The following is a 24,305-nucleotide window of genomic DNA, read 5'->3' on the forward strand; positions in this document are numbered from 1 at the left end:
GGCGGGGCGCGGTGCGTGGCGCGTGGCGCGCGGCGCGCGCTAGGCTACGGCTGCCTGGGGGCGGGGCGCCTTCCTGAGGGGTTGGACACCCATGTCTCGAGGGGTCCCGGAGCGGCCGCGGGCGGGTCCGGAGCGGGGGTCAGTCACTGTCTCGGAGATTAGCCCGGGGCTGCACTCCTGCGGGCGTTCGCGGGTCGCGGCTGAGGGGACGCGGCCTCGGCTGCGGCTTTCCCGGCCCGCCGGAGGCGCGGGCCTTACCTGGGGACGCCTCAGGTCGCCCAGGGTCTTTCTAGTGACCAGCCCTTGCGCCTGGGCGGGGTCCACGGCGGCGCCTGGCCCAGGTGCCGCCCTCGCGTCCCACCGAGCGCCCGTTGCCGCGGCCCGAGGAAGAGCGCGGGCCCGCTGGGTCCCTGCCGGGCCCGCCTCGTGGCCGAGAAGCGCGAGTGACCTGCAGGTAGGGGCGGCCGTGCCCTGGGTTCGGGGCCGTGCGCCCCGCGCTCGCAGTCGAGCATAACTTAAGGAAATGATAGGGTAATCCAAAGTGGGTTGCACTTGAGCATTCATTTCCGGATGTGATGGCCCCGCGATTAAGAGCGACCCGAAGCGTTGCTATTAATGATGAATGTGAGCAGTTGTCAAGGTGCGTCCGTGATTGTGGAGTCTGATAAGAGATTCATTCTAATCACATTTCTGTTCCGGCAAGTCTCCTGGTGGGGAGAGAAAGGGTAGAAGGATGTTGGAGGGAGAGTAGAGGGGACGGAGCATGATTAGTCGTTATAGAATTAATAGCTTTTTTAAAGGCCATGTCTCCATTTGGATGGGTGAGGAGTTTATAATTTGGAGAATGAGAGATGCTTGATATTGCTACTAACAGAGGCTAGGGCCAGGTATCAGTATCATCCCACCCAGCCAATTTCCCTCTGAGGTTTGATTTCCCGCCTTGAAAAGAGTTTGGTTTGGACTCTGGGGTCTTCTAGCATTTGAATTCTGGGACTTTATAAATCTGTAATCTGATAAAGTTAACGTTACCGTTTATTAACTATGTCTATCCTCCATGTGTTATAAATCCATGTATGAATTTCATTGGTTTTTTTTTTTTTTTAAATTGGGTTAGAGACTTCAGTGTGCTTGTGTTTTACAAACATTCCATGAGTTTATGCAGGACCTTTGAGCTAAACAACTTAGAGCACTCCATATACATTGTTATTTGTCGTCAGGACGTGTCTTTGACAAACTTGAGGTGCAAGTGTAAAAGATGCTAAATTATTTGCCTAGACTCAGAAACAATCTAAGTTAGATTTTAAATTAATACTTTCCAGTAGTAACTTTTCTGAACTCTGAAGATATTGGACTTTGGACCCTGGAACCATATAATAGAGTCAACAGGAGGCCCTTCCACACTTGAAAGTGCTTATCAAAGGAGAATGAAAAGGCACAAGCAAGTAATTCAGACAGCCTCACTACTAAATAAAGTGCAAAAACAGAAATGGATGGAGGTGAAAGATGATCGAGAAATTTTGGAGTTGACAACTTTCCTTCTCTCTGGCTGGTGAAAATGTGACATTGATTTGTTTGTTTCTTTAGAACTCCTAGACAAATCACTACATTTTGGTTAAAGAATGAAAACATATGCCCTGCTTTATCTTCTTGGGTACTTTGGATTAGGAGGCAAACAAAAAAATCACTATTTCTATCATCTTTATTTTTCACAATCCTTTATGTCATAGAATTATTTTATGTTGAATTGATAATTCTTTGGAAATTCTCTTGATTTCCATTTGTAGATTTCAACTCCTTGACACAGTTTTGAAGCTTCTGCTTTTTATCTTTTCTGAATTTTGAATTTCTAAATGAAATTTTCTGTTTCCTTTACCTTTAGCTTCCTATACTTCGTGTGACTGTCATTTCAGTGGCATAAACCCTGAAGCCAGATCCTTTAGTTCTTGAATTGATAACTTTTTAATATAGCTAACCACAGTAGTTGTCTCTGGGTGATTGCTACAATTTCATAATAGAAAAAATAGGTACTCTTTGCATTCTGTGGTTGCAGTTGCAAACAAAAAGGAGAATCTTCTGGTGGTGGGTGTCAGGTGCTGTGTCAGAGTGCTGTGGGACTAAGTGCTAGATGGTTTTGTGATTTAAATGGGGAGCACAGTTAGCATGAGGCACTACAGTTTGTTGTCATAGTTATGATAATCAGTGCACTTTTCTTTCTGCACCTAACAGTGCCTGCTACATAGTAGGTGTGCAGAAAGTATTTGTTAGTTGAATGAACGCATGGAAAACAGCATGGGGGTAGGTGATATATTCTAGTGTATATATTAAATTGTTTAGTTCCTCTTTTTGTCAAAACAAAAACCAAGAAAATGTGTTTCTGATTCCTGTTGAAAATATCCTGTTGAGATGGGTATCTGAAAAGACCTTTACTTGCTGGAGCTACCTGAGATTCCATTCTGTGATTACATGGTGCTCCAGCTACATGCAGGCCTGGGAGCAGCCTGTCGCTCAGGTAAGGTGCAGCTTCACAGACTTGGTCCTGCTCTGGCTAGGCCACATGAGCCATTGGATTGGTAGTTAATACTTCAGCATTAATAGAAGAATCTAGAGCTCTTGGTAATGACCATGCCAATAGAATTGACTCTGACTGCCCATCTTCTTGTCCCTTGTATGCAGAGACAAAATGGAAGAGGGGAGTTATCCCTCCCCATGGTGCTTCTCAGGGAGCCCTAGTGGCACAGTGGTTAAGCACTTGCCTGCTAACCCAGAGGTCAGCGGTTCAAACCCACCAGCGGCTCCACAGGAGAAAGATGTGGCAGTCTGCTTCCATAAAGATTTACAGCCTTGGAAACCCTATGGGGCAGTTCTACTCTGTCCTACAGAAAGAACTACTGAAACAAACGCACCTATACAGAATGTAAATTCACTGTCTCACCCAAGGATGAGAAACAAGAAATGAACAAAAAAGGTCTTTGGGCAGCCAAAATAGTGGTTACCAAGTTCATACACTAATACTCTGCAGAATCAACTTGATGGCAACGAGTTTTGGGTGAGCTGCTTCTCCAGCAGTTCCTCCTTCCACATCTATATATTTCTTCCTCTTCTCCTCTGAGCTGCCTTTGTAACCCCCAGGGCCACCGCATGATTTCATTAGCATGGACCTGGGGTGCAGGGCAGAAGGCCTTACTTTGCTACTGCATCCAGCTTCTGACCAACTCACAATGTCACCATGAGTGCCAGAATCGCCTAGAGGAGAATGTAATGCAAACATCTCACTTCTGATTTTGTCTTTCTGATCAAAAACAAAAATATGCCTAGCTCTGGACTTGAGGAATCTTGAGGTGCATCTGTCATTCTATTCTGAGAAACAGAGGCCAATGCAGAAAAGAGAGGTTGAGCTTTGGTGTATGTTTGGGGTCCACATTTCTGGCAAGGTAACAACCCTAGGGAAGGGTTGAGTACATTACAAAAGGAGGTCAAAGAATATGAAATTCTGAATATGTAAAGAGGACAGAACCAGGTACAAGGTATCTATCATTCCATGCTCTCAAATGTTGACTTTCTGCTTTAGCAACACCCCGTTTATCTAATATTTTTAGGAAATAGGGTATTTAGTGCCAGAATTCTTATTTTAGCTGCACTTTTTGTAGAAAATTTTTTTACAAGTATTATATACTTTGTTTCCTTTTTAAACAATAGTTTAACCTTTTTTGTTGACTCAAAGTAATGATTGCTAGTGTCAGTTACTGACATGATCAAACATTGCTTTGAGGTGATTGAAATAACGTAGGTTGTTTGTTCTGTCTGTATTTTGAATTCTTAAATCTGCTTTTTAAGTCTGTCTCTTTTTCCAGGATGAGAAAGCTATACTTTTGCTGTTGTTAGTGTCCCTGCTGCCCTCTCTTAAATTTGCAGCTTCTGATCTTCTATGGAGTAGGAACCCAGATAACTGCTTCCTGAAATTGAATGTAAAATAGCTGAATAGGCATAGGACAGTCTGTCGGCTTTTGTCTGAGTATTAGTGTATGAACTTGGTAACCACTATTTTGGCAACCCAAACACCTTTTCTGTTCATTTCTTGTTTCTCATCCTTGGTTAAAATAGTGAACTTAATTCTGTGTAGGTGCATTTATGTTTCAGTAGTTCTTTCTGTAGAAAAAAGAAAGTAATATGGAAGTACTAGTGTTGGTTCTCATTTCAGAAAGCATTGCCAAAAACACTTGAAGATCTGGTTCCAGCCCTGTCTTGTATCATTCCTGGGCAGTGTCTTGGGCCATCCCCATTCTTCCTCTTGGCATTTCCAGGTTGCTGTCTGTTCCCACTTCAACCACCACCAGAAACCAGGTTAGCAGTAACAGTGGCCTTGAAAGGTGGAAGCAGGGTATACAGAAGGCAGCACTTTTAAATTGAGTGTATAAAGTTTGTATACATATTAGATATTTCAGCATTTTGACTGTACTGTATATCTGAATTCATTACAGGGCTTAGTTTCCCCGTGTCAGTAACAGAGACCATCTTTAAACCAAAGAGTTCAGAATAAATTCTTATAAAGGCCTTTCTCTTTTGTGCTACCCTCCTTTTATTCAACAAGTATTTATTGAGTACCTATCACGTGCCTTGCAATGTGGTAGGTTATTTGGAAAACGAAGAAAGAGTGAAACATATTCCCTGTACTCAGGGAGCTCACAGTATAGTAGAGGAGACAGGCATGCCAAGAATGGGTGAGTGAATGAATGAATGAATGAATGAAAATATTTATATTTACAAAGTGATCATACCTGGAGCTTCCCAGCCAAAACTTCAGCACAGACCTGCTTGGGGTTCTGCTATTTCTGAAAGTGATCTTGTGTGGTCTGTGTGGGTTAATACACTCTAGAACATAAGGTTGAAAATACGAAGTGTTATTGTTGCGTGAAGCGTATATACCTTTTCAAGAGCTGTAGTGAACTGAACAGTTAACGATGGAAAGCACATGGAAATCTGAGGGAAAATATTGTATTGTTTAGAATTCCATACCACGCTATACAGGAATTATATTCTATAATACAGCCTTAAGTGGTGGTTATGTACTGACAATTGAGCAGTGAAATGCCTAGAACTTAGGAAACTTCGTTATACCTGACCCATTTAAAGCAGAATGCAAATTCTTAGGCATTTCCACAGAGTTTCTAGATCAGTGCGCACTGCCTGTATTGTTTTTTTAGAATAAATCTCACTAGCAGTATGAGTTAAATTTTTTTCTTTTTCTTTCCCCCCTTCCCCCTCAAGGAAGAGGGTTAGAGGGTTGCCTTAAATCAAGGTTTAAATGGGACAGGGTACAGAAATTAAATTTTTTTCAAAGAGGGAACAAACACTCTTTATTACCTATTCCATTTTTACTGTCACTCCCAGGAAGAAAGGCTACCTTAATGCCTTAGTAATGCTGGGTAATCGTTTTGGTTGGTGTCCTTCACAGGAGACTATTAGAGGATTTCACATAAGGGATTCTGAGTTTATAGATAGGAATAAATGTTTAAGTGGAAGTGAAAACAGTGAGGAAAATCTAATGCTGGGACCAATTTGAACTATGAGAATTAGATTTTCTATTCCAGTAACTCTAAGTTACTCTTAAGGCTTCTCTTAAGAGCTTTATATTTTAGGACATACGAAGCAGTCATCTTTAAAGCACAGAGCTAATTTTCCAAGCTGAAGAATATTGTGTAGGGCATTCTGTTTCAACCTTTTTCTGACATAGAACAAATTCATGCTTCCCATCGGTTTCAGTTACATTGAATGTGGTAGAATGGAATGTCATAGAGAAGATATACACGTGGGTCAGATTAATGACACAGCCTCCCAGTCTTCTACTTCACATGGTGCCTGCTCTGGAAATGTTTTTTTTGCTTACAGTCTTATCTACTCCTCAAACTTAGGAAAGGGTTTGGTTTATGGATACAAGACAACTAATTACTATTCAGCTCTTAGCAATGCAACATGCGTATTCAATCCCTGATTATGTAACTGAGAAGACAAAGTATGGGACGTTAACTCCAGTCAGGGTTATTTTCCTTGTCATTCTTTCTCCTCTCAGGAGGTCATCTTTGTTTTGTTTTGTTTTTTAATTTTTTTCCATTCAAAAATTTATACATACGTTGTTATGTGACTCTAATTGCTCTCCCCATACTGTGACAGCACACTCCTCCTTTCCACCCCTGATTCCTCATGTCCATTCAACCAGCTCCTAACCCTCTCTGCCTTCCCATCTCACCTCCAGACAGAAGCTACCCGTTTAGTCTCTTGTATCTACTTGAGCTAAGAGGCCCACTCCTCACGAGTATCACTTTATGTCCCACAATCCAGTCCAATCCCTGTCTGAAGAGTTGGCCTCGGAAATTGTTTTAGTTCTGGGTTGATAAGAATCCAGGGGCCATGCTTTTTCCTCTAGTTTCAGTCAGACCATTAAGTCTGATCTTCTTACTAGAATTTGAGTTCTGCACCCCACCTTTCTCCTTCTCCATCCAGGAGGTCATCTTTGGATTTATGATAAAGTAATAATGATTAACACTTACTGAGCAATTACCACAGGTCATCCAGGCCCTAATCTTAACATAGAACCTGTAGTAATATCATTCATTCTTAACAACAACCCTGTGAGTCGGGTAACAGGGCTCTTGTTTCCATTTTTCACATGAGGAAACTGAGGCGCACAGAGATTAAATCCCGTTCCCAAGTCCCACAGTAGGTGGTAAGGCAAACAGTCTTTTACATTCTGAATCCAATGCACATGCCCTTAACCACTCTGCTGTAAAAGAGCTTACTTATATTGAGAATAAGAAGGTGAATTAAGAAGCTATTTCTTGAGTGGAGAATTAGCAAGGAAAGAAAAAATACATGTAGATGCTGATGAATGATGATACTTGGCATTGGTTTTTATTTTTAGTTGAAGACTCTTGAAGATGAAAAGGAAGAATGATGTGCTGTTGTGGCAGGCAGCGGGTGGCAGTGCAGTAGTGGGCTGGTTTTCTGTGGGTACTGTACTTGGGATTTATTCAGGTAATAAACACTTGATGCTGTTCAGTATTGGAGGTTTTGACTTCCTGGATAGAAGCACTCAATGCTAAGTGGAAAGATTTCTGTATGCTCTCAATTTTACTTCTGATCACTTTCGCTAACCATCAGGAAAGACTGCATTTATTTCAAGGCGCAGTGGGGTGGGGATGTAAACTCTTAATAGCTAATAATGTAGCACATTGCTCTAATGTCACTACCAGTTAAAAGACAAAAGAGCAGTATATCAAACTCAGCCCAGGGTGAAAACATGTGCATCTATTTTGTACTAATGATTGTGGTTTTTGCTGTTGTTTATGTTTGGCTGAACTGTAAAGATTAGGCTTTATAAACTGAATATGTGAGTTTGTGAGTGTGTGAGGTTAGCCTCCATTGCTCTGTATAGGTCTGAGTAGGGCTCTGAAGCATGTAAATGGATATTTAGCAAATGTTCCCATTGAGAATCTATTTCTCCTTGTGTTACCTTTAAGAGACCTTAATTACATATCGTCCTAAACATCTACAGTGGAAGCAGAAAAGAAGTAGAAATGGTGTATAACTTTAAAAATGAGTTTATTGCTCTGTAGAAGGTGTTAAGAATCATTTACAAATATACCTAACAATTTATCAGTTTGATCTTTATTTACTTTTAATGGTTAATTTAATATTTCCTCCCTCTCTGAGAGAATTGTTTTAATCACACCATTTATTTCCCTGTGATATTTTTAATGTTTCCAAAATAGTCGATAGGGCTAAAATAGTTATGAGAATATTGGTTTTTTTTCTAGGCTGCTGCTTTGGACAATAGTAAAAGGTGAGGGCTCTTGAAAAGGATAAATAGTGAATAAGGACTTGTTACACTTATCCATTGCTGATTTACAAACTGCCCCAAAATTCAGCAGCTTAAGACAATGATTTATTATTTCTCATAAATATGTAGGTCAGCAGGGCTCAGCTGGTTGGCTCTTCTGCCCACATGGTACAGGCTGCAGTCACATGTACAGGCTGGGACCTCACCTGGGGCAGAAATGTCTTCTACTTTAGTGTCTGGTACCTCAGCTGGGGTGACCAGAATAGCTGGGACTGGCTAGGCTCCTGTCTCCATATGGGTCTTTCATCATTCAGTGGGCTAGCCCGAGCTTCCTTACATGATGGCTAGATCCCAAAAGAGCAAAAGTAGAAGCTGCCAGCTCTTTTAATGCTTAGGCTCAGGACGGGCACACGGTCACTTCCACAGCATTCTGTTGGTCAAGGCAAATTACAAAGCAAGCCCAGATTCAGGGGGAGGAAAAATAGACTCCACCTCTTGATGGAAGAAAGTATCCATCTTTACAGACAATCAGCCAGACAAATCTTACTTAAATTCAGGTCTTAGCTCTTATACTCACTAAACCTTCAGAGGTTTGCTGAAACCAACAGTTACCAAGGAAGAAGTTTGTAAAATGGTCCTTGTAGTTCCTATTCAGGATCAAAGGCAGGGAGATTGTGGGAGTAAATATTATATACTATAGTAAAACCTGCAAAAGCTGGAACCTGTGTAAGGTGGAAACCTGTCAGAGAAGAACTCAAATATTTGCTGCTAAAAGGAGCTATAGAAAAGTGGTTAAGAATGCACCCTGTCAAGGGTGGAAAACTTGTGAGACCCAGAAAAACAAGGCAGTTTCGTTGAGTTCCGGCTCTTACAGGTTTCACTGTAGTTATTTAATGAATTCCACACCCTTGCCGCAAATCTCCTTTGTTAATAGCCCTCCATATGAAAGGTTCATACTGAACGTTTTCCTTGTGATACTTTATACTCACAAGGCATGTTATAGTTCCACTCATGTGGCAAAAACTTGGTTTGACCGTTGAATTGGAAACATCACAAAAAGGTTATTACTAAAACTTACACTTTTAGTCGCTGTGAGCAAAGGTTGGGATTTTTTTCTCTAGCCATCATGTACAGAAGCCGACTGAATGATGAGAGACCTTTGTGGAGAGAGGGGCCTAGCCAGTCCCAGCTATTCTGGCCACCCCAGCTGAGGTGCTAGACACAAAAGTACAGCAATAGAGGACATGCCGTGCCCTAAGAAGTAAGCAATGTGAAGTTACCTCTTCATCAGACGGAGATTCAAGGGGACATTGCCATTAATACAGCTTGGAACCTCACTGGTGGCTTGTTGGAGCCTCTAGGAGGGTAGTAAGTGTGGGGCCAGGTGTTCTCATGTTCCTCAGCAGCCACATACATTAAACCTCATCACACCATGATTTATAGGCCTTAGCACTGACGTGTTTTGCTTTATGTGTTCCTCCAAATATCAGCCAGATTCTTAGTTATCAGACTTATTTAGTTCTCACTTTTTTCTGTGGAATCTGTATCTCTTCTCCCAAAGCAATTTTATAGTTGTAAGTTTGTTGTTATAAAACCTTTATCAAACATGTAGAATGTTTGTGTGTGTATATATATATATATATAGAATGAAACTAATTGAGCCTCCAAAGCAAGTCTCATTTAGCTTATAGAGCTGAGAATAAAACTAAGATTCAGTAGGAAAATTTTATAAAGGTCTACCTTCTAGAGTTCCAATCTGGGAGTTCATGCCACATTTTGGTGTGAAAACTATTTTTAAATGTACCATTTGTGCTGCCTTTTTTTTTTATATTAAACATATTTTGAGTTATTACCTTGTTTCTGCCTATTTGTTCTTTGAGGTGGGCTCTGTCCCACATAATAGAAACATTAAAATAAATGACCATAATATAACTGGGCAGTGTTATACTGTTTGAGGCATTTATGGGAGGAGGTAAGGGCATGGAAAAAGTCAGACAGATTCCTCTGGGAATGCTAGTGAGCTTTTCATGAAGAGTTTGGAATGTACCCAGTAATTTTGCTTTAGTTTCCTTAGATCTGAAATGGGAGATCCTCTTAGAAACCTAGTTTGCAGAGTTTATAGTATGCTGCTCATCTCAAATAAGAGAGGAAGCTAATATAGCATGGAAACCCGGGCTTGGGCACTCTTCCCTCTCTCAGGTATAAAGGGGTGAAAGGGTCATTCTAAAGAGAAAGAAGTATACCATCATCAGAAGATGGAATTATTCCAGATCATCCATCTCATACGTTTTTCTGGAAAAGGAGTCCAACAAGCTCATAGACTTTTAGTAGAAATTCCATTGTGATCTCTACATTGTCAATTCCTTCGAATAGCTTTGAGTTTGCCCTATGGGATAAAGGAGCAGCAGCTTTCTAGCTAAAAGAAAACCACTTTATGAACTGTCAATATTTAATCAGAAAAAGAGACCCTGCGCTCTGAAACCATCAACCATCTGAGTAGTGAGGGTACTGGCAGAAGAAGTAGCTTGCTCCCCTCCCCCCAAAAAAGGAGAATGGCTGGCACCCTCTGCCAACATTAAGGTGCCAGTTGATACTCATTTGATACTGAATGCCAAAGGAGATTAACATTGGAATCCTAAGATATTTGCAAAGCTTTGTTTGTAGTAGTTTGTTCAGTTTAGGTCAATAAGGCATCTACCCTTACTGTGCTAGTACTACAGAGAATGCGAAGATGGTTAAGATAACTAAGGAGCCAAGATTCTGACATGGGAATTAACAATTATGTACAAGAAGGTATTATACAAGGCAGAATGTAGCTAAGGATGGTCTAAAGTAGTTACTGTAGAGGGTGGGGAGAGACCAGAAACACAGCCTTGGAAATGGGCCTTGAAAGATTGGTTAGGCTTTAAACAGGAGGACATGGAAGACGAGTAAGAGAAAGAGGGGCTTCTAGGTGTGAGGAATGAAGGGCAAGGGGCAACTGCATGTCAAGGGATGGGGGCGGAGCAGACCCTGTTTAGTTGGTCCAGTTTGGCTGAAGCTGAGAAGAGAAACAATGAGAATGGTGCCTAGCAGAGTAAATTGAAGCCATTTAGGGGGGCCTTGAATAGCTTACTGAGGAATGTGTAGATACGACAGGTGGTTAGTGATTAGAAAAGTGATTTTGGCTGCGTTATCTAGGCTGGACTGGAGAACCTGGAGGCCCAGAAATCAGTTCTTTCAATGGTCCACTAGGAGGTGATAAGCACTGGATTGGGTCAGTGGCAGTGGGAATGAAGGGACTTGTAGAGAACATTGCCACATCATGATTTTCCTCCTTCTACCAGGATGTGGTGACTAATCACAATGAAAACTTGTTCAGCCTGTTTTTTCTAACCTGCCCTTGCTGCTTATCTACAGAGGTAAATAGTGAAATAATATAACAATTGAACTCTTCAATTAGCTTAATATAAATTCTTATCCTAGTTGAGTGGATGAATGGTTTGCAACTCTGGATCAATGAATGTGTTCTTCTGAGGCATTTTCAAAAAGTAATGAGATTTCAAAACTTAAAAGCACACTAACTCAGATTGCCGAGTTAGATGGTTTGTTTTACCTGAATGTTCGGGATGCTAGAACTTCTGATTGCATAGGTGGTAAAAAACTTAACAGCCTTAACCTTTATACTAAATGTCTGGGTGAGATATGTTTATACAGCATGAGGGAGGACTTTCTTTATTGTAACTGAAATTAGCAACACTAATAGAAGTTTCTGGGATAACCAGACTTTAGCCCTGAAGGATGTTTTGGAGAAAGTGCAAGTCTGCTCAGCTGAGCCCTTTGTGCCAGAATTGTACTGCATTTGCAGGCAGTTGCATCTGGAGGTGCTGAGGAAGCGATTGCTGACCCAGCTAGATTTCCATGTTGCTTTTATCACTGCAGCCTGACATGTGTACTGTTGAGCAAATAATTGGAGAAGTTGTGTGGATTAGGTGGTGTTGGAACTAGCAAAAATCTGAAATCTGCTCTTCCCGCACTGCCGTTATCAGTAATCACAGGGACTATTTTACTGAGTTTCACACCAAACTGGATACTGTCACAATTATATTTTGGACACACTCGATTTGCCTTTGTTTCAGCTAATAGTGTTATATACTGCCTGAGATGATGACAAAACAAAGCAGGTGGCTGGGAATAATTAGGATTTGAATATACCTCTCACTTTCAGCTTCCTTCATGAAAATGAACAGGAACAGAGTGGTTAATCACTGGTAATAACTGCACGTTCCCCGGCTCCCTGCAAGGTGTTGCCCTTAGAACACACTGTTGCTCCAGGATGCTGTTCTGAATGCGTTTCCAGCTGCTATTAGGTGAGCGGTCTCAAAAGTTTGGGTGAGAGCGTCTCAGCCTGAATTATTTGCCCTATCTATACTTAGAAGCGAGGATGGTGAGACATCGTCTTACCTACTTTGGACATGTTATTGGGAGAGAACAATCCATAGAGAAGGACATCATGCTTGGTAAAGTAGAGGGTCAGCAAAATATAGGAAGACCCCAACAAGATGGATTGACACAGTGGCTGCATCATTAGGCTCAAGCATACCAGCAGTTGTGAGGATGGCACAAGACCAGGCAGTATTTTTGTTCTGTTGTATGTAGGGTCACTATGAGTTGGAACCGACTCGATGACACCTAACAACAACATCTTTTGTATTGGTTTTATTTCTTCCATTAATGGCTTGAGTTGTCAGATGAATTGGAGAGTGAAACAGCATGCTGTTATCTTCTTGTCGTCTCTGTCTTTCCCCAATGCTGTGCCGTCTGGAGGCACGTAGCAGAGCAAGCTTGTGCATGTTTTAAATGGCCTTGTGGTGTGGAAAGAACCTGTCAGCATGCAGATGAGCCTGAGTTTTATGTTATTTACACCCTTGCAAAAGTCTTGTATTTGTAATCTTTCAGCCTGAGAATTGCCCAGAGAGTGGTGAGCCCCTACTGGGAGCAGCGTTTCTTTATGTCTGTGGCACCAATACCCTTGTTATTTGCCTGCCCAGTCCAGACTTAGTCCAAGTTTCGTTAGTTTTCTGGTCATGTCCTACTAATAGCCCGATGATGATGGGATATGTTTTTCCTTTACTTAATTTATGCAGATTTGATTATCCATATTTTACAGGGATTTTAATTTTGAAAAATAATTAGTGGGGACTGATTAAGTAGAGATACATGTGTGAGTGTTGCAGTTAAATGTGTGAGCAGCAGATGTGACACATTCAGGATTGCTGGATATTTAGATATAGGCAAAGAGTTATTACTTACCTGTGTCTTCCAACATGTTATAAAACTTTTATTTGGAGCAAATAACTGAAAATCTACCAAATATCAGTGGCTTTGAATGTTCAAAGGTCCTTTGTGGATTTTAAAAGGTATAAATGAAAGTTAAGGAGAGTTATGTGTATCTTAATGTTTTGCTTTTATTGTACTTTTTCTTATTGTTTTCGTTACTGGCATTTGTAGCAGGTCAATGGCCATTTTATGGGAATATATAATAAATGCTGAAGTGTACATTTTCAGTATGAGTCTTCCTAGGTGGCTCTGCATCCCGATTAAGACAGGAATATTTGCTTTTAAATTCTCAGCATAATTGGTTCTTACCTATTAGATCCTTCCCTGGACTAGTTAATTTTAAATTATTGTGCCTTCTCAAGTGTAAGATTAACAAGGCTAAAAGGGTAAGTAATAGAAGCTTGTGAAAGATTCAAGGGTGAAAGGATAGAATTTCTGATCGAATTTTGCTTTATACTTGGGCTTGCAGGAGTTGTGGGAGGCACTTCAGTGAAGAAATGGACCAGTGTGTATAATCATGGAATCTCCTTGCTAACCATCACCCCCAGCTCTCCTTGATAAGTGAGAGAGATTGGGTCAGGGGAGAAGGAAAAGAGGTCAACATGAAGCTAAAGCAGCGAGTTGTGCTGTTAGCAATTCTCCTAGTCATCTTTATCTTCACCAAAGTTTTCCTGATTGACAACTTAGATACATCAGCTGCCAACCGGGAGGACCAGAGGGCTTTTCGCCGAATGATGGCTGGCTTACAGGTGGAGCTGGAGCCCAAGCTAGACCACACCTTGCAGTCTCCCTGGGAGATTGCAGCCCAGTGGGTGGTTCCCCGGGAAGTGTACCCTGAAGAAACACCAGAACTGGGGGCCATCATGCACGCCATGGCCACCAAGAAAATCATTAAAGCTGATGTGGGTTATAAAGGGACACAACTGAAAGCCTTACTGATACTTGAAGGAGGACAGAAAGTTGTCTTCAAACCTAAGCGGTAAGTCTTCATCTTGGCAGCTATATACGTGAGTTGGTTCATTCATTTAACTTGGGATTTATAAGAGTGTTGATCTCCTTTTCTTGGAATTCTGTTTGGTAAAATGAGAGGGGTGGACTAGAAGATCTCCAGTCTTCTAGCTCTTATGTTTTATCATTCTTTGAGTAGGGGAAACCTGTAGGGACAAGTTTTGGTTCTGTATAAGACTGAACTTTTTGACAATTAGAGCTCTTCTCGATTTCTAGTTTATCAAATACCTGCTATCAGGTGTTAGAGATACAAAATGAACTGGTGAGGAAATAAGCAACTTGCCGCCAAAAATGTGCAAGTAAAGACTGATAACCACACGTCTTGGGATGCTACAGAGTAGGAGTTGCCCAGAGTTGGAATGGGTTTCAGGTGGGTGGCTAAAGCCACTTTCCTCCACACAGGAGTTATGATTCTTTTACCTGTTTTAAACAAAGAACTGTGCCATTTTAGTTTTCTGATTTACCACCTCAGGCCAGAATCTGAAGTAGGTTGAACTGTATGTCATTAGACAGTGATCCCTTTGGGCTTCTGTAGGAATCTAAAGAGATAATTTGTGTGGCAATTATATAGTATAGTTAATTTTTAAAAAGTTGTTTTCTGTGGTATATGAATTTGAAATAGGTTATATATATATTCATATCCTTTTGCCAGGAGTTAGTTACCAGTGAATATTCTCAAAGTTTGTAATGTCTGAAATTCTCTGTGTAATAAACATTTTTGCATTCCTCAGTGGAGCTTTTGAGAAAATTATAAAACATACTTTTGGGTTTCCTGCTGAATTGGGAGAATATGAGGGAAAGATGTACAAAATTCAACTGTGACCAGAGTAGTTGGCCCAGTTCCCTTTATTACCCAACTTTAGGTAGACAGGTCCTTGGGAGGAGCAAATGGTTTGCACTTGGCTACTAACCGAAAGGTTGGCAGTTTAAATCCATCCAGCCCTGTGGAAGAAAGGCCTGGCAACCAGTACTTCCATAAGATTCCCATTCCCTTTGCCGTCAAGTTGATTCTGACACATCGTGATCCTTTAGGACAAAATAGAACTGCCCCACAGGATTTCCAAGGCTGTAAATCTTTGTGGAAGCAGACTGCCACATCTTTCTCCATAAAGCAACTGGCGGGTTCGAACTGCTGACCTTTCGGCCAGCAGCCGAGCGTTTAACCGCTGCACCAGCAGGGCTCCTTTTCATGAGAGTACAGCCATTGAAAACCCTGAAGTGCAGTTTTACTCTGGAACATGGGGTACATGATTTGGAATCAGCTCAATGGCAGTGGGCTTTTCGTTTTTTTTAAAAGATAAACAAATAAGTCAGTGGGTGGTACAAATGGTTTGCACTTAGTTACTAGCGTAAGGATTGGTGCTTTGAATCCACCCAGCAGCACTGTGGAAGAAAGGCCCGATGATCTACTTTTATACAATTACAACTATTGAAAACCCTGTAGAATACAGCTCTACTCTGACACACACTGGGGTCACCATGAGTTGGAGTCTACTCAGCGGCAGTGGTTTTTTTTATAGGTAGATAAAAGGCAACCAGAGAATGAATATATTGGCATCACAGGAATAGAAGGTGTCTTAGTCATGTAGTGCTGCTATAACAGAAATACCACAAGTGGATAGCTTCGACAAAGAGAAATTTATTCTCTCACAGTCTGGTAGGCTACAAGTCCAAATTCAGGGCATCAGCTTCAGGGGAAGCCTTTCTCTCTCTGTTGGCTCTGGGGGAAGGTCCTTGTCATGCATCAGCCTTCTCTTGGGCTGCAAGCGTCTCATCGCAGGAACCTCAGGTCCAAAGGATGCGCTCTGCTCCCAGCGCTGCTTTCTTGGTGGTATGAGGTCCCCATGTCTCTCTGCTTGCTTTTCTCTTTTCTATCTCAAAAGAGATTACCTTAAGACACTAATCTGTAGACCTCATCAGTATAACTGCTGCTGATCCATCTTATTACATCATAGTGATACAGTTTACAACACCTAAGGAAATCACATCAGATTACAAAATGGTACACAATCATACAATACTGGGAATCATGACCCAGCCAAGCTGACAGATATTTTGGGGGGGCACAATTCAGTCCATGACAGGAAGGATCTGTGATTACCTGGAACTGGGAAGTATGATGTATAGAAGATGTGGAAATCAGGAAAATTTAAAAAATGCAGTAGACTTTTAGAGAATAGAAGGTCTGATTGGCAGGTAATGTGGGAAAAGTATAGTTATGTGTGCACTGGGAGCTAATGTCCGTTGAATGCACATTGTGTGCTAAGCATTACAGTAAGTACAATGCTTTAACCCTCATTACAACTGTAGGCATTTACAGTTCTTATTTTCAGAGTAAGAACCTGAGGCTTAGAAAGTAACTAACTTGATAGGGTCACCCAGCAATAACCAACAGAGCTGGGTTTGAACCCAGACCTGTAAGAGTTCTGAGCAGTTTGTATTCCGCCACACACATGTAATTCTCTAGGTTTATTTGTTTGCTTTCCTGGAAGTGTGATGATATGGAGCACCTATCATCCAAAACCACTAGTTTAGTTTTGCAGTATGCTCCTTGACTTCTTGGTTTGCAGCGGAGTGATGGAAAGAAGAGAAGCTAAAAACAAAAGGTCAATTTGTGTAGAAAGAGATGAGTTTTGGGCATTTTGTGTTTAAATAAGAGGAGATCATCTCCATACCCACGACTTCCACGCTGGAGAATTGAGGGTACGATGGGACAGCAGGAAGTGTTAGAAGGCAGATATTCCTTAGAGTGAGCAGTATTAGCCCAGGTACTCTGCAGATAGGCCTGGGGTGCTCAGACAAGGTATACGTGGAGAGAAGAGAGGCCAGGTTAGTGAATAGGGGAGGTGGTGGCAGATAAATGCATAAGCCAACCTTAGTCACAACTTGCTTCATCTCATATCTCCTACTACCACTTCCCATTACTTTCCTCCACTACAACCTTCCCATTACTTTCCCCTTCCAGACCATCATGAAAACTATTTCTATTCTTCTTTGAAATACCCATATTATCCTGTGCTCCTGAGCTTTGAAGCATCCAGGGATTTCCCACTGCCTTCCAGACAAAACTCAGCCTCCACAGCCTAATGGTCGACCCCTCACAGCCTGGTCTACCTCTGTATACCCAGCCTTGCTGCCCCTTTCCACTTTGTCTGCCAAACTGGTCACCCAGGTCGCCGCTGTCTCCTGAACAGGCCATGTCCATTCCCAGTGCCAGGGCACTTCCCTCCCGCACCCAGCAAGCCGAATCGCCCCACCATGGGTGACAGCCCTCAGTCACTGCACACACTGACCTGTGCTGCTTGACACCAGGTACTGTCACAGGCTGGGGAAGGTGGGTGTAGGTATAAGCACTTGGAGAAATTGACTCCAGTCCTTAAACACCCAGCAAATAGCTATTCTGACCCCCAGGGCCAAGGAGGCTATTTAGCTCTACTGTAAGTGCAAATTAGGTAATGTCCTTGGTCAGACTCTGATGTCCTTCACCAAGAGGATAGGAGTGATTTACTGGCAGTTACTGTATGAATTTTGCTGCTCTATCAGTGACTTAAGATGGATCACTCACTGCTGAGAGGAGGGTCTAATCCTTAACAGCTGAGTCCAGACGTGCACCTTCTGTAATGGCCACTTGTGGTGTTCGCATTTCTGGAGCCTGGCTGTCCATGCCATCTCAGAGATAGAAGATATGTATAGGTAGGTGATGTATATGGAAATACAGTGACAATTTTATATACACATCTTGCCTTACATTATAAAAGTGGTTTTTCTTCAGCGTAGCTGTACCCATTCTGGAAGTAAATTGATTTTCACAGGCAAAAACTGCAGTCATGGTTTAAAAGGAACAAGACAGCAGGGGCTTAGGAGTGGGTAGAAGTGAGCTGAGTGATCTTAGAAGTGCTGAAAGGGGCCTTGGAGATCAACTAATCTGTCTACTCGTTGTATAGATGAGGAAAATGAGATCCAGAGAGTTATCGGACTCCTTATTTCACGCAGCCAAAGCACGAGCCAAGGATTCAGACCTGACTGCACTGCAGTTCTTTCTTCTGGATTCTTATTCTTTTCTGTTTTCCTTCCCTCCCTTCTTCCCCAATCCATCCCTACCCCTAAAGTTCCTGGATGCCCCTAGGGTTTTACATTTTCCTCCAAGCAGCCTTTAGAAGAATGAAAAAGCTCGTTAATGTCTCACTGGAAGGAATGGACTGCATATAACCACGTGCCTTCCTGTGGCTCCCCTGGAGTCCTGACATATCAAGTATTCAGGGACTGTCCCCTCACTCTACAGATGGCCACAGCTGTAATGCAGCGAGAACTGCTTGAATAGTATCAGATTTTGCTGCAATGGCACTTTAAAATTGAGATTTTTATTTTGGAAGTAGCCAGTGTAATGCCTAAAAAATCTTTGACACTGGAGACTAAAAAAATACATTTGAGTGTATTGACCATGTTGCGAAGAAACTGTCATCCAACCAGGTGGTGATCCATGGCTGTTTTGTAACATAAATGTTTCATCACTTTGCCTTGAAGATGTGTTTTATGGACATTGTTTCACTTTATATTCTAAGGTCGCTTAAGTTGGGGGTCACACTAAGTACCATTTTCCATTTCCGCATAGCTGTTTCAGCGTAGAGTGTCGTTAGTGGAGCTGCTCTTCTTTGCTTCAGTCTCAGCTCATTTTTGTTTCGCAGTTCCCTGGTAAAGCCTAACAGGGCTCCTTTCGATTCAGAAAATGTAAGGCAGGTGAACAGCTGTAGTCATAGGTGAATTAAATATTTTCTTTCACAATTAACAGATTAAAATTGTATCTTTTTTATGATAAGTAGAAATATGCCAGTTTTCGTTATCTTTTGTTCATGTCACACAAATAATGTAAAATCATAGCAATGCCGTTTGAAGTGCAGTTAGTTCAGCTCCTAATGTTACAGATCAGGAGTCTGAAACCCAAAAAGGAGAAAGATTTTGCTCGAGATTACACAGTCAGGTAATGCCTCTCACTCCCACCCCTCACTCCCAGTCCACTGTCCCTTCCACTATCATCATAAACTTAAAAAGAGACAGAGAATGGGTATATAAGCAACTTTTATAAAAACATCTTTGCCAGCTCATTAGCAAAAACTGAGGAATCTCAGGACCACTTTTACCCAAGAGATTTGAACTTCTCTTATAAGCCTTACTGTAGCCAAAATTTCCTTCATTTCTTAATTCTGATAAATATTTTAGTAAACATTTATTAGGCACCTACTGTAAGCCCAGTTTGCGAAGTGGTAAGCACTCAGCTGCTAAGCAAAAGGCTGATGGTTCAAACCCACCAGCCACTCCGTGGAAGAAAGATGTGGCAATCTGCTTCTGTAAAGATTGTTGTTATTAGGTGCTGTCAAGTCGGTACCAACTCACAGCCACCCCATGAACAACAGAATGAAACACTGCCCCGTCCTGCACCATCCTCACAGTCGTTGCTGTGTTTGAGCCCATTGTTGCAGCCACTGTGTCAGTCCATCTCATTGAGGGTCTTCCTCTTTTTCCCTTACCATCTACTTTACCAAGCATAATGTCCTTCTCCAGGGACTGGTCCCTCTTGATAATGTGCCCGAAGTACGTGAGATGAAGTCTTGCCAACCTCACTTCTAAGATTACAGCCTTGGAAACCCTGTGGAACAGTTCTACTCTGTCCTGTAGAGTCGCTATGAGTTTGAATCCACTCCATAGCAACAGGTTTGGTTTGGGTAGGCCCAGCAGGAGTCCCTGGGTAGCACAAACAGTTAAGCACATGGCTATCAACAGAAAGGTTGGTGGTTTGAATCCACCCAGAGGCACCTTGAAAGAAAGGCCTGGCCATCTGCTTTTGAAAGGTCACAGCCATGAAAACCCTATGGAACATGATTGCAGTGTGCAACACATGGGGTCACTATGAGTCAAAATTGACGCGACAGCAACTGGGTTATAGTCCCAGCACTGTGCCAGAGATACAGAAAATTATCTTGTGGTTCTACTTAACCAGTAGCAGCAATACTGAAAGCTCTTTACAGTGGTAAAAATAACATCTTCCATGATTTATTCATAGGATGATTGCCGAAGTAGATATGGAGTTATAGTTTCCTTCTCTACTTCATCTTCACCCCATTCCCCAGCAATTGGTGCTAATTAAAGATTGTCTTCAGGGTCAACAGAGAAGGTGTCTATAGAGCAGAATCAGAATTGCTCAAGTTTATGTTCTACCTACCTCTTGTACTGTCACCTCTGGCCATGATGTAATTCGTGTCTATGTCTGTGCTCCCCATTCTCTCTGCAGGTATAGCCGAGACTATGTGGTAGAAGGGGAACCTTACGCCGGTTATGATAGACACAATGCAGAAGTAGCAGCCTTTCATTTGGACAGGTATGTGTTATCACAGCGGGCTGTGTTCCTTTTGTTTCCTTTTAAAAATCTCTCTTGGAGGGGACTTATGGATACCTTCTAAAGGTGTAACACTGATAACTTTAACTTATTAGCTATTATAATTAGTTGATTGACTAGTTCCATTAAATTTTTGTGAATCCATCATAATCAGGGTGGCACCAGGAGTATCAAAGTAAATATTTTAACTCCATGGTTATTTAGGTCATTTCATTCCTGGCATGCTCTCTGTGAATTATCATGAGTGAAGATGTTCGTGGTAAATAAATGGCACAATGAAAACTAAAGTTTGAACTCAGATCCCTTAATCGAATTGGTCATTAATTGAGCCTGGCAGTCCTGTTTTTTTGTTTTGCTTGTTTTTGTTTTAGGTAAATAATACTGCCTTACCTCCATATGCTGGAAACATATAGCATGATATATATATAATGAATTTTTTTGTCTTTTCATGCAGAATATGCGCAGCTTAAAAAATGAAAATAATTCCAAAACAAAAATACACATTAGTTCTAAATTAATAAGTTTACCAGGAAGTATTTTTCCAGCAGTTGCTAGTCAGGAGCCTTGTAGCAGAACCATCTGACATCTCAGTTACTCTCTGACCAGCTCTTTCCTCAAGGCATATTGACAGGCTTTAAAAGAAATTATTCACAATAGTAAAAAAATCAAAACAAGGTAATGAGAAGAAAATAATGATAATTTTTTGTTTTTTCTCTGAATAAGGATTTTCTAAGCATAAAAGCAATAGTTAAAAGTCACAAAGAAAAAGTTTAGTAGACAAAATAAAAAAATTAACGTATGTATCAAGAACATTTGAATCTAATGTAATCTTAATATTAACAGACTTAATATAGAAGTGCTTATACAAAATTATGGAGCCCTGGTGGCATAGTGGTTAAGAGCTTGGTTGCTAATCAAAAGGTCAGCAGTTCGAATCCACCACCTGCTTGGAAATGCTGTGGGGCAGTTCTTCTCTGTACTGTAGGGTCGCTATGAATTGGAACCAACTCGACAGCAATGGGTTTGGTTTTGGTTTTTATATAAAATTATACATACACAAAAACTCTTGTAGAAAAATAGGCTGAGGACACAGTCAGTTCACTGGCTGGGGATTATTGATTGCAAATAAATATGGGAGGGAAAGTTTATCCTTATCAGTCATAAAAAATATCCAGTTGAAACTGAGATATTGTTTCATCTGCTGAAAATGGCAAAGATTAAAAAAAGATACTACTTCATTGGCAGGAATACATTGAGATTCATACGCTGCTTGTGGCATTAATTGATTCAACCTTTCTTTTGAAGGACTCTGGCATTATTTATCAAAAACCTTAATGTTCATCCCCTTTGAACCGGTAACTACCTTTTGATGCAAATATCTAGGAAAATTCTAAGACATTTCTAGGAAGTACTCTAGAGAAATAATCAGAAATTCAAAGATTTATATGCAAAGGATCTTAGCTGTAGCATTTTCAGTAGTGAAAAACTGGCAGCAACCTAAACATCTAGTGATTTGGGGAAAGTTAAATAAATGTTTGTTTGCTGTACCATGAATTTTTCCTACCTTTTTTAAGACCTCAAGGAATAGAGTTAGGTAAATCTTGCTCCTCACTTAATGGCTCACTAGAATCTGTCTTTCCAAGACCTTACTGGTTTTCCTTTATTCTTCATTTCCAATCTCCCTCCTGTTTCCCTGTTGGTAGATGCCAGCATTACATAAGATTCTCATTTCCCCATATCCAAAACCAATATTGCATATTATTCAAGGTACTAATTTTTGTTAATCTGATATGTATGAAATGGTATGTCATTGTTATTTTATTTTGTATTTCCCCAATTATTGGCAAAGTTTAGTATCTCCTTATCTTTTCACAAAGAGCCCTGGTTAAGTGCTTGGCTGCTAACTGAAAGGTTGGCCATCCAAACCCACCAGCCACTCTTTGGGAAAAGATGTGGCAGTCTGCTTCCGTAAAGATTAAAACCAAACCAAGCTCAGCGCCATCAAGTCGATTCTGACTCACAGCGACCCCATAGGATAGAGCAGAACTGCCCCATAGGGTTTCCAAGGCTGTAAATCTTTATGGAAGCAGACTATCACATCTTTCTCCCATGGTGCAGCTGGTGGGTTCAAACTGCCGACCTTTCAGTTAGCAGCTGTCTTAGACTTGTTCTCCAGAGAAGTGAAACCAGTAAAGTGTATAAATATATATATATAGAGAGAGAGATTTATATCAAGGAAGTAGCTCATGAGGTTGTAGAGGCTGGCACGCCCCAAATCTGTGGGTCAGGCTGAAGGCTCCTCCTGATTTATGTAGCCTCAGGGGCTGGCAGACCAACAGGCAAGTCAGACAGCAGGGCTCTGGCTCACAGGCTGCAAAGATCGGTGAATCCCAAGATCGGCAGGCAAGACTGCAGGTAAGCTACTAGCTCAAGTCCCAAGAACTGGAGGTCAGATGAACAGGAGCGAGCTGTAGGATCCAGGGGGAGCAAAAGCCTGTGAGCCTTGCCAGAAAGTCCACCTATATTGGACACAGGCCACACCCCCAAGGAAACTCCCCGTCAACTAATTGGCTCCTCACAGCAGATCCCATCATGGAGGTGATCACATTATAATCAAATCTCATCATGGAAGTGATCACATCATCATACGACTGCCAAACTACACCGTAACTGCCAAACCAATGAGAGTCATGGCCCAGCCAAGTTGACACACAACCTTAACAATCACAGCAGCGGAGCGCTTTAACCACTGTGCCACCAGGGCTCCTTTCCATAAAGATTACAGCCTTGGAAACCCTATAGGGCAATTCGTCTTTGTCCTGTAAGGTCGCTATGAGTTGGAATTGACTTGACGGCAACAGGTTTGGTTTTTGGTTTTTTATCTTTTTGTGGTATAGTACCTATTTTTAAACTTATAGTGAGGCATTCTTTGTACAGAAATCATTAGTTTTGATGTGAATTAGATGTAATAATGTTTCACTTTATGACTTGTATTTTATTTATTTTTTTTCCAAGTTTTCTAGAGTATGTTTACCTTTTTTTTGTTCTATAATTCTTTTTATTGTACTTTAGATGAAAGTTTACACAGCAAATTTGTTTCTCATTAAACGATTAATTCACACATTGTTTCATGACATTGGTTGCCAACTCCGTGATATGTCAACACTTTCCCCTTCTTGACCTCAGGTTTCCGATTTCCATTTGTCCAGCTTTCCTGTCCTTCCTACCTTCTCATCTTTGCTTTTGGACTGGTGTGCCCCTTTAGTCTCATATGCATAGTTGAGCTACGTGTGTTATTGTTTGTTTTACGGGCCTGTCTAATCTTTGGCTGAAGGATGAACCTCAAGAGTGACTTCAGTATTGACTTAAAAGGGTGTCCAGGGGCCATACTCTCAGGGTTTCTCCAGTCTCTGTCAGACCAATAAGAGTGTGAATTTTGTTCTACATTTTTCTCCAGCTCTGTCCAGGACCCTCTGTTGTGATCCCTGTCAGAGCAGTCGGTGGTGGTAGCTGAGCACCAGCTAATTGTGCTGAACTCAGCCTGGTGGAGGCTGTGGTAGTTGTGGTCCATTAGTCCTTTGGACGAATCTTTCCCTTGTACCTTTGGTTTTCGTCGTTCTTCCTTGCTCCAGACTGAGTGGGACCAGTAGACATATCTTAGATGGCCACTCACAAGGTTTTAAGACCCCAGATGTTACTCACCAAAGTAGGTTATAGAACATTTTCTTTATAAGTTATGTTATGCCAATTGAG

The 24,305-nt window shown here is 41.5% G+C and overlaps 1 protein-coding gene across 2 annotated transcripts in view; it reads left to right on the forward strand.

Moving 5' to 3' along the window:
* Window positions 1-168: 168 nt before the first annotated feature.
* The window catches only part of FAM20B (FAM20B glycosaminoglycan xylosylkinase), a 48,963-nt gene continuing 24,826 nt past the window's right edge, over window positions 169-24,305 (forward strand). The window contains exons 1-3 of one of the 2 annotated variants that reach the window (XM_023728072.1): window positions 169-454; window positions 13,623-14,132; window positions 20,448-20,534. In XM_023728072.1, coding sequence (XP_023583840.1) covers window positions 13,756-14,132; window positions 20,448-20,534 — 464 coding nt within the window. In that variant the 5' untranslated portion in view covers window positions 169-454; window positions 13,623-13,755. Of the gene's footprint in view, window positions 455-6,399; window positions 12,184-13,622; window positions 14,133-20,447; window positions 20,535-24,305 lie in introns of those variants that run through there. The other variant, XM_004372857.2, reaches the window with a different exon arrangement.

The sequence above is a fragment of the Trichechus manatus genome, unplaced genomic scaffold (genome assembly GCF_000243295.1).
Source record: "Trichechus manatus latirostris isolate Lorelei unplaced genomic scaffold, TriManLat1.0 scaffold00021, whole genome shotgun sequence".
Taxonomy (NCBI): Eukaryota; Metazoa; Chordata; class Mammalia; order Sirenia; family Trichechidae; genus Trichechus; species Trichechus manatus.